Source organism: Mobula birostris, chromosome 8 (assembly GCF_030028105.1).
Source record: "Mobula birostris isolate sMobBir1 chromosome 8, sMobBir1.hap1, whole genome shotgun sequence".
Classification (NCBI taxonomy): Eukaryota; Metazoa; Chordata; class Chondrichthyes; order Myliobatiformes; family Myliobatidae; genus Mobula; species Mobula birostris.
Window position 1 is genome coordinate 41,664,982 of NC_092377.1, and position 20,515 is coordinate 41,685,496.

General features: G+C 39.6%; 1 protein-coding gene across 2 annotated transcripts in view; it reads left to right on the forward strand.

Annotated features, from left to right (window-relative positions):
* LOC140202181 (synaptotagmin-14-like) overlaps positions 1–20,009 on the forward strand; it is an 83,663-nt gene extending 63,654 nt beyond the window's left edge. The window contains exons 6-7 of one of the 2 annotated variants that reach the window (XM_072267054.1): positions 7,981–8,037; positions 19,696–20,009. In XM_072267054.1, coding sequence (XP_072123155.1) covers positions 7,981–8,037; positions 19,696–20,009 — 371 coding nt within the window. The remainder of the gene's footprint in view (positions 1–7,980; positions 8,038–19,695) is intronic. The other variant, XM_072267053.1, reaches the window with a different exon arrangement.
* The last annotated feature ends 506 nt before the right edge of the window (positions 20,010–20,515 follow it).

Sequence of the window (20,515 nt, forward strand, 5' to 3'; positions counted from 1 at the left end):
GTCTGCGTGTAACTCCAGGTCAGGGTCTTCAAAAGAACCCGGAAAGGGAAAAATAAAGATATTGAAGATGGAAATAGAGTTGATTTCGAAGGTGCAAGCAAAGGAGTTGTCGTTTAGCGCCATCTTAACTCTGCCTCCAACTTCTGTCAACTTCTTCTGCCTTTTCCCTGTTAGTTATGAACCCTGACTAATGAACCTATCAACCTCCAGTTTAAACATACTCAATGACTGGGCCTCCACAGCTGATGTGGCAATGAATTCTACAGATTCACCATTCTCTGGCTAAAGAAATTCCTCCTCACTTTCAGCGACTTGAATCTTTCCATTTTGCCTACCAGCACAACAGTTCCACAGCAGATGCCATTTCATTAGCTCTTCACGCAGCTGTGGAATATCTCGATATCTCAGGATGCTCTTATTGACAGCAGCTCAGCATTCAATACCATCACCCCCTCTAAACTAACCAATAAGCTTCAACACCTTGGCCTTGATACCTCCTTGTGCAATTGGATCCTTGATTTCCTCACTTGCAGACACCAGTCAGTTTGGATTGGTAACAATCTCCATTAGTACAGGTGCACTACAAGGCTGTAAGCTTTAGTTTATTTAAGTTTGTTGACAACGCTACTGGCATTGATCGAATCAAAAGTGGTGATGAATTAACATATAGGAGGGAGATTGAAAATCTGGCTGAGTGGTGCCATAACAACAACCTCTTACTCAATGTCAGCAAGACCAATGAGCAAATTATTGACTTCAGGAGTAGGAAACTGGAAGCCCATGAGCCAGTCCTCATCAAGGAATCAGAAGTGGAGAGGGTCTGCAACTTTAAATTCTTCGGTGTTGTCATTTCAGAGGATTTGACCTGGGCCCAGTGAGTAAGTGCAATTACGAAGAAAGGACAGCAACACCTCTACTTCTTTGGAAGTTTGCAAAGATTTGCCATGACATCTAGGACTTTGCCAAATTTCTGTGGATCTGTGGAGCAGAGTCTATTGACTGGTTGCTTCACAGCCTGGTTTGGAAACACCGATGCCCTTGAATGGAAATTCCTACAAAAAAAGTAGTGGAATCAGCCCAAACCATTATGGGTAAAGCCCTCTGTGCCATTGAGCACATCTACAGGGAGTGCTCTTCCAGGGAAGCAGCATCCATTATCAGGGACCCCCACCACCCAGACCACGCTCTCTTCTCACTGCTGCCATCAAGAAGAAGGCGCAGAAGCCTCAGGACCTACACCACCAGGTTCAGGAATCATTATTACTACTCAACGATCAGGCTCTTGAACCATTTGCCCCATCTGAACTGTTTCCACAACCTATGGACTCACTTTCAAGGATTTTTCATCTGATGTTCTCAATATATATAGTGTTTATTTATTTATTTATATTTTTTCTTTTGCATTTGCATAGTTTGTTCTCTTTTGTGCATTGGTTGTTTGTCCATCCCATTGTGTGTGGTCTTTCATTGATTTTGTTATGTTCTTAGATGTTTCTTGTATATCCACAAAAAAAAATCTCAGGTTTGTATATGTTGACATATAAGTACTTTGATAATAAATTTACTTTGAACATTGAACTTGGGAATGGACACCAACATCTTCCTAACCACTGGTCAGGCTAACTGTCTTACAATTTCCTTTCTGCTGCTTCCCTCCTTCTTAAAGAGTGGAGTGATTTTTGCAATTTTCCAGTGATTCTTGAGATATCATTATTAAGACAATCTCTTCAGCTCCCTCTTTCAGAACCTGGGGTATAGTTCATTTGGTCCAGGTGACTTGTCTATCTTCAGACCTTTCAGCGTCCCCCTAGTAATAGCAATTGCACTTATTTCTGTCCCCGATACTCTTGAATTTCTGGCATACTGATCGTGTCTTCCAGTATAATTTTCCACCAGTCCAATATCCACATTCATCTCTCTTTTACTCTTTCTAGATCTGTAAAAACTTTTGGTATCCTCTTATACTATATATTATTGTCTTCTTCCTTTATATTTCATCTTTTCTCTTCTTAGTGCTTTTATAATTGCCTTCTGTTGGTTTTTAAAATCTTCACAATTCTCCATCTTCCCACTAATTTTTGCTATATTATATGCTCTCTTTTTTGCTTTTATGCTTCTTTGACTTCCCTTGTCAGCTGCAGTTGCCTCATCCTCCCTTTAGAATACTACTTAATCTTCGGGATGTATCTTTCCTGCACCTTCTGAATTACACCCAGAAACCCCAGCCATTGCTGTTCTGCCATCATCCCTCATAGTGTTCCCTTCCAATCAACTTTGACCAGTTCCTTTCTTATGCCTCTGTAATTCTCTTTACTCCATTGTAATACTGACACATTTGACTTTATCTCCCTCTCAAACTGGGCGAATTCTATCATATTATGATCACTGTCTCCTAAGGGTTCCTTTATCTTAAGCTCCCTCATCAAATTTGTTTAATTACACTCCCCTCAATCTGGAATTGAATTTCCTCCAGTGAACTCAACTAAACGCTGTTCTAAAAAAAACTATCTGATAGGCATTCCACAAATTCCCTCTCTTGGGATCGAGCACCAACCTGATTTTCCCAATCTACTTACATATTGAAATCCCCCAAGACTAATATCACATTCAACAGGAATTCTGCAGATGCTGGAAGTTCAAGCAACACACATCAAAGTTGCTGGTGAACGCAGCAGGCCAGGCAGCATCTCTAGGAAGAGGTGCAGTCGACGTTTCAGGCCGAGACCCTTCATCAGGACTGGCGAAGGGTCTCGGCCTGAAACGTCGACTGTACCTCTTCCTAGAGATGCTGCCTGGTCTGCTGCGTTCACCAGCAACTTTGATGTGTGTTACTAATATCACATTGCCCTTATTACATGCTTTTTCTATCTCTCATTGTAACTTATATCCCACATCCTGGCTACTGTTCAGGGGCCTGTATATAACTCCCATCAGGCCCTTTTTACCCTTGCAGTTTCTTAAGTGCACACAAGGATTCTACATCTTCCGATCTTCTGCTACCTTTTTCTAAGGATTTGATTTAATTTTTTTTTACCAACAGAACCACCCCACGCACTCTGCCTGCCTACCTGCCTGTCCTTTTCATACAAGGAGTATCCGTAAACATTAAGCTCCTAACTATGAACTACTTTTTGCCATGACTCATTGATGCCCACAACATCATACATGGCAACCTCCAATTATGCTTCGAAATCATCTACCATATTCTGTATACTGTGTGCTTTTAAATATGACACCTTCAGTCCTGTATTCATCACCCTTTTTGATTTTGCCCCCATGTTACACTTCAACTCATTCGAATGACTGCAATTTTGCCCTATCATCTGCCTGTCCTCACCCCTATCAGTCTGGTTCCCATTCCCCCGCCAAATTAGTTTAAACACTCTCCAACAGCTCCAGCAAACCTGCATTTGGTGCTAATGATGTAGTTACTTCTGCAGTGAGCAACTGCACACAGAATAGGGTAACTGCTTTACAGAACACATCTGTTCATAAAGAAAACATGATTCTATGGTTCTATTTACCTACCATTTTAACTTGTTCCCACTCCGATCTCTCTGCTTTTGGCCTCCTACAATATCTAGTAAAACCTACTACAAGCTCAAGGAACAAGATCTCATTTTCTGACTTGGCACATAGAAAACCATAGAAATCACATCACAGCTTTCTGGACTCAAAACAGAATTCAAAACTTTCAGGTAATCAGTAGCCCTATATCTTGCATTTACAGCATTCACGCAGTTACAAAAAAATCTCTCCCTTTGTTGATTTCAGATTCTTATATGTCTGTACCTAATTACACATCTAGACCTATCTTTTGTTATTCACTTGGTTGCTGAAAGGTTACCTGCTGAAAGGCCTGAAAAGTTACCTTTTTAGCCCTCTTCACAGATACTGCATGTCTTGATGAGTATATCCAGTTTTCTGCTTTATTTCAGAATTTTGAAAATGTTTGCCATTCACATTAAGTGTCAAGGTACATGTTATACTGGCACTTGTATAAAATGAACGTAAGTGCATTGAACTGCAGATAACATTTTTTGCTATTTTGTTATATTAGTGTGCATAGCCATTACAGTAAACACAGAAGAAGTGCAATAATTTTCTCACCAAATAACAAACTGTTTTTTCCACTGCTTCATTTCCTTTGTTATTGTTATTCTCTAAAAGTAAATTATTTTTGAAGTTATTTAGATTGGATGTGTAAATCCTTAACTCTTTAGGTGAAACGAGGGTAGAAACAGGATAACTTGGCAGATAGATGTGTGGTTGAGAAGCTAGTGCAGGGGGCAGTGCTTCAGGTTATTGGATTATTGGGATCTCTTCTGGGGGAGGTATATTGTGTACAAAGGGGCAGGTTGCACCTGAACCCGAGGGGAACCAATAATCTCGCAGGCAGGTTTGTTAGAGCTGATGGGGAGGGTTTAAACTAATTTGGCAGGGAGATGGGAATCAGAGTGAAGGGACTCAGGATATGACAGATGGTTAAAAAAGCAAAGGTAGCATGCAGTCAGACTGTCATGAAGCACAGGCAGATGATAGGACAAAATTGCAGCCAGCAGGGTGAGTATAAATGCATTAGGGATGCAGAATCAAAAAGGGTTGCAAATACAGTACTCAGTGTTAAATCTCACTGCACGGAGTATAAGAAATAAGGTGATCTTGTTGCACTATAACAGATTGTCGGCTATGATGTGGCCATCACTGAATCATGGCTGAAGGATGGTTGTAGTTGGGAGCTGAATGTCCAAGGCTACACATTGTATCGAAGAGATAGGAAGGTAGGCAGAGTGGGTGGCGTGGCTCTGCTGGTAAAGAATGGCATCAAATCATTAGCCAGGTGTGACATAGGATCGGAAGATGTTAAATCCTCGTGGGTTGAGTTAAGAAACTGCAAGGATAAAAGGCCCCCGTCTGCAGTTATATACAGGCCTCTAAACAATAGTTGTGATGTGGACTGCAGATTACAACGGGAAATAGAAAAGGCGTGTGAAAAGGGCAATGTTATGATAGTCATGGGAGATTTTAACATGCAGATAGTTTGGGAAAATCAGGTTGGTAATGGATCTCAAGAATTTGTTGAATGCCTATGAGATGGCTTTTTAGAGCAGTTTGTTGTTGAGCCAACTAGGAGATCAGCTATACTGGATTGGGTGTTACGTAATGAACTGGAGGTGATTAGGGAATTTAAAGTAAAGGAATCCTTAGGAGACAGTGATCACAATATGACTGAGTTCAACTTGAAATTTGGTCGGGAGAAAGTAAAATCTGACGTAGCAGTATTTCAGTGGAGTAAAGGAAATTACAGTGGTATGAGAGGGAAGTTGGCCAAAGTAACTTGAAGGGAGATGCTGGCAGGGATGACAGCAGAGCAGCAGTAGCTTGAGTTTCTGGGAAAATGAAGAAAGTGCAGGATAGATGTATTTCAAAATCAAACAAATACTCAAATGGCAAAAATAGTACAATCGTAGCTGACAAGGGAAGTCAAAGATAATGTAAAAGCTAAACAGAGGGCATACAACAAAACAAAAACTAGCAAAAGATAGAGGATTTGAAAATTTTTAAAACCCTACAGAAAGTAGCTAAAAGAATCATTAGGAGGGATAAGATGAAATAGGAAAGCAAGCAAGCAAACAATATCAAAGTGGATAGTAAAAGCCTTTTCAAGTATATCAAAAATAAAAGAGAGATGAGAGTGGATATAGGACCACTAGAAAATAAGGCTGGAAAAACAATAACAGGGGCAAGGAGATGGCAGATGAGCTAAGTTAACAAATTTCACGACACATGCCAGTAATAATAAACTTGATTCTGAACTAATTGAATGTTCTGTATCAGTCTTCACTGTGGAAGACACTAGCAGTGTGCCAGGTATTGAGTGCGAGAGAAGAGAAATGAGTGCAGATACTACTACAAGGGAGAAGTTGCTCAAAAAGCTGAAAGACGTAAAAGTGCCTAAAGGTCACCCAGACCAGATGAACTGTACCCTAGGGTTCTGAAAGAGGTAACAGTAGAGATTGTGGAGGCATTAGTAATTATCTTTCAAGAATCATTGGACTCTGGCATGGTTCCAGAGGACTGGGAAATTGCAAATGTCACTCCACTCTAAGAAAGGAGGGAGGCAGCAGAAAGGAAATTTTAACCAGTTAGTCTGACCTCAGTGGTTGGGAAGATGTTCGAGTCAATTGTTAAGGATGAGGTTATGGAGTGCTTGGTGACACAGGGAAAGATAGGACAAAGTCAACATGGTTTCCTTAAGAGAAAATCTTGCCTGATGAACCTGTTGGAATTCTTTGAGGAGATTACAAGTAGGATAGATAAAGAGGATGCAGTGGATGTTGTATATGGATTTTCAGACGGCCTTTGACAAGGTGTCACACATGAGGCTGATTGCCAAGTTAAGAGCCTAATGTATCACAAGAAAGTTACTAGCACGGTTAGAGTATTGGCTGATAGGTATGAGGCAATGTGTGGGACTGAAACAATTCTTTTCTGGTTGGCTGCCAGTAACTAGTGGTGTTCCGTAGGGGTCAGTGCTGCAGATCAATGATTTAGATGATAAAATAGATGGCTTTGTTGCCAAGTTTGCAGATGACATGAATATTGGTGGAGAGCTAGGTAATGTTGAGGAAATAGGAAGGCTGCAGAAGGATTTAGACAGATTGGAGAGTAGGGTAAGAAAGTGGCAAATGAAATACAATGTTAGAAAATGCATGGTAGAAGAAATAAATATGCAGACTATTTCCAAAAATTTGAGATGCAAATGGACTTTATTAGGCACTGGTGAGGCCTCACCTTGAACAGTTTTGGGCTGTTTATCTAAGAAAAGATGTGCTGGCATTGGAGAGGGTCCAGAGGAGGTTCACAGTGATGATTATGGGAATGAAAGGGTCATCGTATGAGGAATGCTTGATGGCTCTAGGCCTGTATTCACTGGAATTTAGAAGGTTGAGGGGGGATCTCATTGAAACTTATTGAATATTGAAAGGCCTAAAAAAAGCAGATGTGGAAAGGATGTTTTCCTTGGTGGGGATGTCTAGGACAAGAGGGCAAAGCCTCAGGATAGAGGGCATCCATATAAAACAGAGATGTGGAGAAATTTCTTTAGCCAGAGGGTGGTGAATTTGTGGATTATTTTTTTACCACAGGCAACTCCAGAGGCCAGGTCTTTGGGTGTATTTAAGTCAGAGGTTGATAGTCTCTTGATTGGACATGGCATCCAAGGATATGGGGAGAAGGCTGGTAGTGAGGCTGAGGAGGGGAAAAGAGGATCAGCCATGATTGAATGGCGGAGCTGACTTGGTAGGCCAAATGGCCTAATTCTGCTCTTACACTATGTCTTATGGTCTAACTGGTAAGATATGCAACAGTAAAAAACTAATATTTTCATCTTGTCAAAATTTATAATTGTTGCACTACTACTGTGTGTAGAAATAAATGGCACTTAAAAAGAAAATCTTTGCAAAGTTACGTAATTTATCTTAAGAGGACTTGTTAACCTACCTCAAGTGACACTTGAAGGCCCATCCTTCAAGGTGTTAGATAGAATTATGTTTTAGTATGGTAATTAATATCTTGATAATTCACAAAATTACTTGATTCAATTATAAAGAAAATCAGTTCCAGATTTTGACAATGTGGTTATTAAAATGGGCAACATTATGTCACCAAACAACGTAAAGGAAACAAGTTCCTGTGAATTTCTTGTTTATGATGAGGGAAGGAATAGTTATATACTGATATTGTGAATTATATTTCTAAAAAATTGTACACTTGCACTTCTGTGCCATAAAGAGATGCTTCATTTCACCAGAATGCTAAGACTCTCTGTTGAATCCATTCTTATTACTAAACTGTTAGACTTTTACCACTCGATTAAACAGTGTTCCTCGTTTTAACTTTTGACCTATGACCCTTTCTCACCCAACTATTGACATTTGGCCATTATTTCTTTTACTGCTTTCCACCCCCTGTTGTCAGATGGACTGTTCTGTTGTCTAAAACACTTGATAGGTGGGCAGGTTTATATAATCCGAGGTGAGTTGCAGTACAGGATTGCTATTAGTGGCTCTTGTCTCTTTCATGTGAAAGAAACTTGCCAGCAGTGAAGCTGTCCACCATTTGTGCTGGCTTATTAAAAGAGATTTTTAACTAATGTCGTTTTCTGTAATCAAGATAAATTATACTGCTGGAACTAGCCATCTCTCCTTATCAAACGTTTGTGTGAACAATCATGAAGACTTGAAATAATATTCTGTGCATCACTATAATACATAGGGTAATAAAAAAGTGCTGCAAAACCCCAATAAATTTATCAACTTGGTTAAAATATTAGATACTTTGATCAAGACTTTTAGAAAACTTAATTAACATGGTCTTTTCTTTATTATTTCTGAATTAATCCTTTAATTATTTAATGGCTTTGTAGCAATATGCAAAAATGAATACCATGGTATATTTATTTAACATAAACTAAACCATACTGCTCATGGCAAGAGATTTTTGAGAACTGTTGAATTTCAATCCTGAAGACATTCAGAACTTGGATACAGTATATGATCTGATTAAGACTCCATAATATTGGCATGATCTAGTTTATTGGAGTTTTATATCTTGAGTCACATGTACAATCTATGGTTGGTAAGTTACGTTTTAATAATGAAAGATAGCAAAATAGAAAAAAATCTGAAAATCTAAGCACCCAGAAAATTGAGCCCAAGGAATTATCATCTAATTTGTGAGATGCAAAGACTATAGAACTGGGTGGAATGTTGGTTTTGCGACCCATCCAACGTAACTTTCTGCTAATTTTACAGCAGATTAAACCACTCTATTTTTCACAATTGTATCAGGTAAATTCTGAGACAGGTGGCCATGTTTCACCAGTGGCTGTCAAATTCAACACTGTTCCCTATACCCGCTGAAGATTGAGGGATCACTTTGCTGAGCACCTTCACTCCTTCTACCATAACAGCTAAGATCTCCTGGTGGCCAGCCATTTTAATTCCACTTTCCATTACCACAATGATTGTCTGTTCATGGCCTCATCTACTGCCAGAGTGGGACTAAACAGAGATTTGAGGAACAATACTTTTTATTCATCAAAGTAGTCTCTATCTTCATTACATCAACATCGATTTCTCTAACTTCCAATAAGCACAGCCCTCCCCCCTTTCACCCACACCCTTGTTTTTCCTTATTCCTTTGGTCCATCACCCCTTCCCTGCTCTCCAAACTTGCCTATCATCCACATTTTACTCTTCTGGTTATCTGTCTCCTTCCTTTTATTCCATGGCCCACTGTCCTCTCCTGTCAAATTCTCCCTTTTCATCCCTTTTTCTCTTCGACCTATCACCTCCCAACTTCTGACATAATTTCCTCTTCCCCCACCTATCTATCTTTCCCCTTTCACCTGTGTTCACTTATCATCTACCATCTTGTAATCCTACCCTTCCCCCTTCCTTTTATTCTGGCTTCTGCCCTCTTTATTTCCAGTCCCGACAAACAGTGTCAACCTGCAAAATTAACTGTTCATTTCCCTCCACAGATGCTGACTAACCTGCTGAGAACCACCTGTGTTTTCTTGTACGTTGTTCAATAATGTTCCAACTCTTTTGGCTCTGATTCTTCCAGAAGCTATTCAGAGTCAATCTTATAGTCAGCAGCACAGAAATTCATAAAACAGGAGAATGTTTCTTTGCCAGAACTAGTAATTATGTTAACTAATTTTAAATAATGAACTAACCAGATTTAGTTTGGGAGAGGATCTTTCCTTTACTGGACATACCTAGAAGTAAAGAAACAGCATCGAATTGAGAGACTACTCATATAAGATGACGAGGAACTAAATCCTCTCAAATGAAGGGATTCTTTGAAATACAGTACCATAGAGAGGCGTGAAGGAGGTGTATGGGGGCTTGATCATGCTTACCATGATCTGCCCTCATGTCCATGCCATCCTTAAAAAGCCCTATCAGTTCTAAAGATGTGAAGGCTTTGGTTCTGTAGTTGTCCCATGAGGGGAACTGACCATGGGTTAGGTAACTTTCTGATCTCCTAAGGCCTTCACCTCATCACTTCCACGTAAATCTTTTGATAGCACCTGTAGGCAAAGTTATATTTCAAATAATCAATGAAAATCAGAGACAAAACTGTGTAAATTCATAAAAATAGAAGATGTGCAATAAATATATTTTAAAAGGTTATTAATTAAACATTGCATAACTATGCATTAATGGATATACTGGGAAATTATGAAAAATAAACAGAGTTTGAGTAAAATTATATTTCTGTACATTGTGGAGTGCCCAATGGAATGGCAGAGCATGGAGCTGGATGTGCCTTCGTATGTTGCAGTACACAAGTGATAGTCCGGAATGCACTGCAGGTATTTTGTCATTCTTGGAGCTGACAGTTATCCATCAGTCCAATGGAAGCCTAAAGAAAATCAGAACAGGAATCAACCATGGGGTACGTTGAAATGGCTCTGCCATTCAATATGATCATGGCTGATCCTTTAGTTCACACACGATTCATGTTCTCCCTTCTTGCCATTGACGCCTTCGTGTTTTGAAATCTTTTGGTCCCTTTTTAAATTATTAAGGAAATTGGCCACCACAGCATTCTGTGGTGGAGAATTGCAGTTTGACTGCCCATTAGTTGAAGAAATTTCTCTTCCACTCATTTCTAAATATCCTAGTCTGTATCTTGAGAATGACCCACTACTCAGAGGCACTGATATCCCTGCATCTAATCTGCCAAGCCCTGTCAGACATTATATATTTCAGTGAGATCTCCTCTTTTTCTGTTGGTCTCTCATGAATACAGGTTGAGCCAATGTGATTTTTCCTTATTTGCCATCCATGGAAACAGCCCGGTAAACCTTTGTTGCACTCCTTCCATGTCAAGTATATTCTTTCTTTAGTAAGAAGACCAAAGTTACACACAGTGCCAGAGTCAGCAAGGTCCTGTATAATTGTTGGAAGACATTCCTACTCCTGTACTCAAAGCCTCTTGCAACTTGCTTCACTTGCATGTTTGCTTTCAGAGATCGGCATGCAAGGATACCCTGATCCTTTTGTATGACAACATTTTTTTAAGTTTATCACCATTTAAATAATATTCTTTTTCTTTTCTGTACCAAAATGGATAACATCATGTTTATTTGTACTATATTGTATCAGCCATATATTTGCCCACTCACTCAAATTATAAAAATTACCCTGAAGCCTCTTTCTCCTCATAACACACAGCAAACCACTGAGTTCCTGTATCATGAGTGAGCTTAAAAGTTTTACTTTTTCTTCCCTCATCCAAAATATTGAAACATTTTGAAAACAGTTGGGGCACAAGCACAGAATGCTGCAGTTCCCACTAATCAGTGCCAGCCATCATGAAAAAGAATTGCTATGTTTCCTTTCTTCCAACCATTTCTCAATCCATGCTACTGTATTATCCATAATCCCAATTGGTTTAATTTTGCACCTTAACCCCTTTTGTGAGACCTTTTTAAAGACCTTTGGAAAATCCAAATAAATGTCCTTAAATACTTGTAATAAGAACATAAGAAATAGAAGCAGGAGTAGGCCATCTGGCCCATTGAGCCTGCTCCACCATTCAATAAGATCATGGCTGATCTGGCCATGGACTTATCTCACCTACCTGCCTTTTCCCCTATAACCCTTAATTCCCCTCCTATGCAAAAATCTATCCAACTTGTCTTAAATATATTTACTGAGGTAGCCTCTACCACTTCATTGGGCAGAGAATTCCACCAATTCACCACTCTCTGGGAAAAGCAGTTCCTCCTCATCTCTGTCCTAAATCTACTCCCCCAAATCTTAAGGCTAAGTCCCCTAGTTCTAGTCTCACCTACCAGTGGAAACAACTTTCCTGCCTCTATCTTATCTATCCCTTTCATAATTTTATATGTTTTTATAAGATCCCCTCTCATTCTTCTGAATTCCATCGAGTACGGTCCCAGGCGACTCAGTCTCTCCATATAGTCTAACCCCCTCAACTCTGGAATCAACCTGGCGAACCTCCTCTGCACTGCCTCCAAAGCCAGTATGTCCTTCCTCAAATATGAAGACCAGAACTGCACACAGTACTCCAGGTGCAGCCTCACCAGTACCCTGTACAGTTGCAGCATAACCTCCCTGCTCTTACATTCAATCCCTCCAGCAGTGAAGGCCAACATTCCATTTGCCTTCTTGATAGCCTGCTGCACCTGCAAACCAACCTTCTGCGATTCATGCACAAGCCCTCCCAAGTCCCTCTGTACAGCAGCATGCTGTAATTCTTTACCATTTAAATAATAATCTGCTCTTCCATTTTTCCTTCCAAAGGGATGACCTCACATTTATTAACATTGTACTCTATTGCCAAACTCTTGCCCACTCACTTAACCTATCTACATCTCTCTGCAGGCTTTCTGTATCTTCTACAGAATTTGCTTTTCCACTCAATTTAATATTATCAGTAAACTTAGATACACTACACTGGGTCCCCTCTTCCGGATCGTTAATGTATATCGTGAACAGTTGCATGCCCAGCACCGACCTCTGCGGCACACTGCTCACCACAAGTTGTCAACCAGAGGAACACCCCTGTATCCCAACTCCATGCATCCTCATCTTATGGATAAGCCTTTTATACGTCACCTTATTGAACGCCTTCTGGAAATTCAAGCAAATAACCATGCAGTGTTTAATTAATAAAAATAGCAAACAGCACCTGTTCCCCTCTATCCACTGTGCTCATTATATCCTCAAAGAACTTCAGTAAGTTTGTCAAACAGGACCTGCCTTATTTCTTCTATTTCTTCTTTAATGATAGCTTCAAGCATTTTCCCAACTACAGGTGTTAAACTAGCTGGCCTACGGTTACCTACATTTTGCCGACATCCTTTTTTGAACAGTGGCGTAACATTTGCTGTCTTCCAATCCACTGGGTCCTGCCCAGAGTCCAGAGAATTTTGGTAAATTATCACTAAAGCTTCTACTGTAACTTCTGCCATTTCTTTCAGTACCCTGGGATGCATTCCATCAGAACCAGGTGACTTATCTATCTTCAGTCCCATAAGTTTGCTCAGCACTATCTCTTTAGTGATAGCTATTGTATCGAGGTCTTCACCTCCCGTTATATCTATAACATCTCTCTTTGGCATGTTAGATGTGTCCTCCACCATGAAGACCAACACAAAATAGTAATTCAAAACCTCTGTCATTTCCTCATTATCTGATATCAATTCCCCCTTCTCGTCCTCCAAGGGACCTACATTCACTTTAGCCACTCTTTTCCGCTTTATATAATTATAAAAACTTTTACTCTCCGTTTTTATATTCTGTGCTAATTTATTTTCATAATCGAGCTTCCCTTTCTTTATTGCTCGCATAGTGGTTCTTTGTTGCTTTTTAAGGTTTTCCCAATCTTCCAGTTTCCCGCTACTTTTGGCGACCTTGTACAAATGAACCTTTAGTTTGATGCCTTCTTTTATTTCCTTAGTTATCCAAGGCTGGCTCTCCCCACCCTTACTGTCCTTGCTTTTAACTGGAATATACTTTTGTTGAGCACCGCGAAAAACCTCTTTGCAAGTCTTCCACTGTTCCTCAACCATACCACCATATAGCCTGTGTACCCAGTCTACACTAGACAAATCCTTCCTCATCCCATTGTAGTCTCCATTGTTTAGTCATAATACACTGGTTTTAGATTGAACTATTGCAATCTATATTTGTATGCGAAACTCAGTCATACTGTGATCATTCTTTCCAGGAGGATCCCTAACTACAAGATCACTAATTTTACCTGTCTCATTGCTCAGGACCAGATCTAAGATAGCATGTTCCCGTGTAGGTTCAGTAACATGCTGTTCAAGACAGCCATCATGGATGCATTCTGTGAAGCCCTCCTCAAGACTGCCTTGACCAACTTGATTCACTCAATCTATATGCAAGTTAAAGTCCCCCACGATAGCTGCTGTTCCATTCTTACATGCCTCAGATATTTCTCAGTTTATTGCCTGTGCCACGGTAATGTTGTTATTCAGTGGTCGCTAGACAACTCCCACCAGTGAGTTTTCCCCTTTACTATTCCTAATCTCTACCCAATGGATTCAACATTCTGCTCCTTAGATCTTATATCATCTCTCATTGTAGCCCTGATCTCATCTTTAATTAAGAGCGCTAACTCTCCTCCCTTACCTTCCTGCCTATGCTTCCATATTACCTGATATCCTTAGATATTTAATTCCCATTCCTCTCCACTCTGCAACTACATCTCTGTCGTGGCCAGTAAATCATACCCCTTTGTACTGACTTGTGCCAAAAGTTCACTGACCTTTTTTTGAATACTATGGGCATTCAAGTAAAGTGCCCTTACACTCATTGTGCTTTTAAAATCTTGTAATCTTTTTCTGTTTTGCATTTGACTTTTCCTTACTCCACCCTTACCTTTCTCTTTTTTATCTTTTGCTTTTTCTTTAATTTTATCCACACTTTTCTTTTTTTACTTTATCCATACTTCTCCAATCTGTTGAACCCACCTCTCTACTATTTAGTTTAAAGCCCTATCCTAGTTATGCAATTCACTAGGATCTAGGTCCCATCATGGCTCAGGTGAAGCCTGTCCCATTGGTACAGCTCCCTCCTTCTCCAATACTGATGCCAGTTTCCCATGAATTTAAACCACTTCTTCCACACCAATCCCTGAGCCACACATTTAACTTCCTAATCTTCTTGACCCTATGTCAATTTGCACATGGCTCAGGTAGTAATCCAGAGATTACCACCTTTTCGGTTCTGCTTTTTAATTTAGTCCCTAGCTGTTCAAATTCCCTCAGCAGACCCTCTTTCCTCATGCTACCTATGTCGTTGGTACCCACATGGACCACAACAACTGGATCTTTCCCCTCCCACTGCAAATTCATCTGCCTTTGGGATGCTCTATCCTCGCAATAAAAAACAATTACCACTACATTTCTCCTCTCTCCCTCTTGAATGGCTCCCTGAACCACAGTGCCACAGTTAGGTTGCTCCTCCTTCCTACAGCCCCCACTCTCATCCACACAGTGAGCAAGGATCTCAGACCTTTTGGACAAGCTTAAGGGCTGAGGCTTCTCCAGCACTGTCACTTGGATCCCCCTACCCACCTCACTTACAGTCACACCCATTTTGTCCTTGACCACAGACTGAATTTGAGGCAGCTAATCTAATGGGCCAGCTGGTGGTGTAGTGGCATTATCAATGGACTTCAGGCAGATGGTCCTGAGTTCAAACCCAGCCGGGTCCCAACCTGGGCAGCAACAGTATCTGTGCAGAAGAAAGGCCTGGCAATCTACTTCCGTATCTTGTCATGAAATCCCTATGGGCCCTATGGTCCATGAGGTCACAAAGAGTTGGACTCAACTTAACTACTGAACAACAACAACTACCTCCTGAAACAGAGAATCCAGGTAACTCTGCCCTTCCCTGATGTGCCGCAGTGTTTGAAGCTCAGATTCCAGGTCATCAACTTTGAGCCTGAGTTCCTCGAGCAGCCAACACTTGCTGCAGGTGTGGTCATCATCTGATCCTGCATCATACCTACTTCATTTAATTAGCTGTAATTTAGTGACTGTTTATTTAACCACTACAAAAGCCTTACCTGCTACTTACCTGTAGCTCCTTGCCAAAGCCTCTTGAGCTAAAGCCTCAAGTTCCCACTCCAACACTGGTCCACTCTACTTTACTTTTATTTGCCCCTTCTAATGAATCGTGAATTGATTGGTCCAACGCCAATGTGCTGAGCCCCGCGAAACCCTCCCTTTTTATACTCTTCTTCCCGATCTGTGTGAAGCTCGCTCTCTCTGCGAATCGATTGGTCCACCGCTAATGCAATAGGATAGGCAAATGTGATTCTCTTTCAAAAATTCACATTAATGTTGTCTATTCTAATTAACATTTTCTAATTATTGTAATAGGCACTAGAATGTCTATACTGCTGATGTTAGGGCGAGTGCTCTGCAGTATTTTCTCTATCCCTTTTGAAATAGTGACCTTACAAGTGTTATCCTCCAATTTGCAGTAATCATTTAAGATCTTAAAAGATTTTAATCCTACTATTTCTTACAAATTCTTATGGTATGCTGGGTTGCAGATTATCAGGTCCTGGGGATTTATCAGTTTTCAATCCCATTAATTTCACCAGCGACATTTTATTACTAATACTAACTTGTTTAATTCCTCCTTTTTATAGATTCTTAATTCTCTAGCATTTCCAGGAAACTGATTGTATTTCTTTTCTTAAGAGGATGGCAACAGGTGAAAATTAGAAAGACTTTGCAATGACTTTTCCACTACCACATCTCTTTCTGTCATAATCCTTCTCTACTTTCCTGGCAACAATGGGTTTGAGAACTATTTGCTGAAGTTCAATAGGACCCTAAGTGGCTAAGGCTAGTGATCAGGTCTCTTATTTAAGGTAGCATTAATACTGTGTAGTTCATTAGTAAACACAGGCATGCACATGTGATTGCTCCAGTATAGTTACCAACTCTGCATGGTTGAAGCTGTTGTCACAAATGGCTGAGGCGCTCTCTTACTTGAGATGGTCATTACCTCCCTGTTGTGTAGATTGAGTGTTATTTTCCACTTACCATCATTCCATGCTTAAATTTTGTCCCAGTCTTGCTTTATGCAGGCATGTTTTGCTCAATTTTCTAAAGAATTTTATTTTTTTAATAGCATTAAACATGACTCAATCATCTAAAATCATCACTACTTCAGATTTATTGAGGGCCTCAGACTCTACTCTAAAGAACCCCTGTAACATAGAAACATAGAAAATAGGTGCAGGAGTATGCTATTTGGCCCTTCGAGCCTGCACCACCATTCAGAATGATCATGGCTGTTCATCCAACTCAGAACCCTGTACCTGCCTTCTCTCCATACCCCCGATCCCTTTAGCCACAAGGGCCATATCTAACTCCCTCTTAAATCTAGCCAATGAACTGGCCTCAACTGTTTCCTGTAGCAGAGAATTCCACATCCTGGGGCTGAGATGATTAACCATGGACAATTTTAACCAATTTCCTTAGTATGAAGTATGACCCCAGCCACTGGAGTTATTTCACATTGAGTCCTATTTATGTAGTTTTACCGGGATTCTTCAATACCACATTTGGTCAAGTGCTGCCTTGGTATTAATCACTTAGATATCAACTCTGGCTTCAGCTCTTCCGACAAAATTTGTACTTAGACTGTAATGAACAATGTCCCACAACCATTCAGGATGTGGATGCTCTCAGAGCTGCCCCCTCCTGTCTTCTGTTCAATTGACCATTACCATGAACACATGTATGTGATAGAAAATTTCAGAACTTTGATCTGATAAGTTACTTACGGGAACAGAAGTCCATTAGTTCTGCTATTTGATGCGCTTGACTGTGTCTTACATGTTTATCAGATTGGTACCTCATTTATAAGTATGCCTGGCGCTGCCCTTCTAAACTTCTTATTCAACCAAGGCTGATCCCCTGTCAAATTCTGTTGCTTCAAATGTTCTGCATAAAGCTCATGAATGCGCAGTCGATCTATGTCATGGAGCACAATATTGATGGCATTCAACCTGATGGAAGATGTTCTTGGTGTGAAGAAGAATCTTTTTCTCTGCAATGATTGTACAGTGGTTACTCCTGCCAATATTGTCGTCTGCAACAGCTACATTGCTGAGGTTGAGTGTTGTAAGATTAGCCCTTGTGAGAGTTTGTTCATCACCAGTACACATCCTGTCAGGTAGCTAGGACTTTGTCACTCTGGTTAGCAATGGGGATATATATTAAAGGTTCTCAGCTAGAATTCATTCTTTTACCTTTTAGCCTTTCTTTCAATCAGTTCTCAATATTGCAGAAACAATATTTTGTCAGCTAAGGAACAGTAGCTTTTACTGTGTGGACATCCATATTCTCACACAATGTGTGCAGGAATTTATCATAGAATTGAGATGCAGCCTTTGATCTTTATGACTCCATTTTCAGGTCTCCTCTTTTTTTGAAGTCAAACATCACATTACATGTTTGGAGCTAACTTTTAAATAACGGCATTGTAATTTATCACAGTGGCGATCTTTACAGCCTCAAAAGCAAACTGGTGAGGAAATGCAGTAATGATTTTATAGTATAATATCTGGATCAAATAGCCTCTAATTGATGAACAGTACTGAGGAATAAGCTCAAACTTGATGGAATATGACAGAATCCATTCAAGGTCACAGACAAGGGGCTCAAACCCCTTGACATTTCATTTCACTATTACAGGAGATGTGCCGTTTTCAAACAGACAGCAAGCTGCCACTCAACAAGTTTGAATAGCAGAAAAATAATCTAGTTTCTTTAGTTAAGGCTACTTTAGGGAATGGATGCAGGGGAGGATGAGAATGGGATAGCAATGAGTGGAAGGGTGCTTTGGACTGCAGAAATATCATTTATAAAAAAAATAACTTCAGTGCATAGAACTATCTCCTTAAGGATTTTGTCTATGATCGCATAAGGCCTTGTGCAATTGCATACTGATTTGCATATTTAGGCAGCTTCCCATCTATTTTGTATGGAGAAACTTGGCATCCATTTAAAGATTTGCCTGAAAATTGAATTGATACACAAATGTTCTCCAAGATGCTCACTTAATTTTCTTAAACCAAGTAATTGGCGAGCAAAATTAACATTTGATATTGGTTAGAAAGTTTGAAGAACTAAAAAAGATGAGAGAACATTAAAGGCTTATTAGCTTCAAATTATTGTTAAAGTGAAAAATAAATATCTTTGCAAACCAGTTTTAGTTTATCATTTTCTGTACAGTATATTAAAACAAAAAAGTAGATTTTGCTTTTTTGAATTTGTATTTGATCTAATGCACATATTGGTTAGTAAGTTATCATGATCAATTCTGAGATTTTTAAAAAGTGCAAGATTAGTTTCTGTTAGTGGTTCTGTGTGAAGTAAATTTGAGGAGTTTCATTCTAGTGCAGGACTATCAGAAGTTCAATACTAATTGGCACTGTCCATTTCACTCGGGTAGCCTACATGAATGAAAATGACATTATCTTTTCACATTAGTGCTGATGTATATTTTAAAATCAAGAATGAATGAAAATTTAATTATTAACTGTGAATCCCTGAACAGAATTGTGTCAGGAATGAAAAATTTCATATTGCAAAAGCATTGCCAGTCCTCAGCTTAGCTAATTCAAAATTGGACAAAAAGTAAAATGAATTACTACAAAAGGAATAATGCTCAACATTTGTAATCACCATACTGTCTGTTTCTCAGACACTATCAATCATTCTTTACATACCAACAAATTATGTTTTCCTAACTGTCATCTGATGGTTCAGAATTAAAGGATAACAAAAAAGGAGAGATGGTTATTCCAACCATTGCTATAATGTCCATCCATGCCAAATTGTTTTAATAGCATTCTCTGTGCTTCCTGTTAACCCTTGTTCCTGATTCATTTTCATTACCTGTGCTATCTTTTAGACATATCCTTTCATTTCTTCTAAATATGTATATTCCTTTATGGAGACCAACTAGTATGCTTACCAAGTGTTGTGGCTAGTGGAAGCTTGCTAAGTGTTTGTTATTGATAGAAATATGATTATAAAGATGAGTGTTTTCTTGCTTTTGATGCCTCTTTTAAACCTATTTACTTTTACAGATACATATGTCAAGTTAACATTGCTGAATTCTATGGGTCAGGAGATGTCCAAATGTAAGACGTCCATCCGCCGAGGCCAACCAAATCCTGTGTACAAAGAAACATTCATTTTTCAGGTAGCACTATTTCAGCTTTCCGATGTGACACTCATACTATCTGTATATAACAAACGGAGCATGAAACGAAAGGAAATGATTGGCTGGATTTCATTAGGTCTCAACAGTTCAGGTGAGGAAGAGCTGAACCATTGGACTGAAATGAAGGAATCAAAAGGACAGCAAGTTTGTCGATGGCATTCATTATTGGAATCATAACAAATCTGCTGTGGACTGTGGTGGGCTTTGGCTCAGGGGTTCAACACAATTCCTTTCAGACTTTTTTTCTTAACCAAATCAATGGTTGCAGAGTACGACAGTTGCCTCATTGTTGGCTCAGCTCAAGATAATGCTGGAAAAGAAATAACTTTTAGCAAAATGTGAGGGAACACAATTTCCTGTATAATGTGTACTGTTTACTATCAATGCAACACATAGGATGAGGCACAAACATTTATAGAAAACTAGAGAAAATTTATAGTGTTTGAAAAGCCTAAAGAACATGACATTGTGAATTCCAGTTATTGGTCAAGGTTATGGTACAAATAACAGTCACATGCTGAAGAAAACATGAAATTCATCCTTAGTTTGTAGTGTATAAGAGTATCAATGCATTGCACTCTGGCTCAAAAATCTATTCAACAAAGTGAATTCTGGAGGCAGAGCATCATTTTCAGATGTAATTGTGTAGCATGATTTGCTCTACTGACTGGGGGTGAATCTCT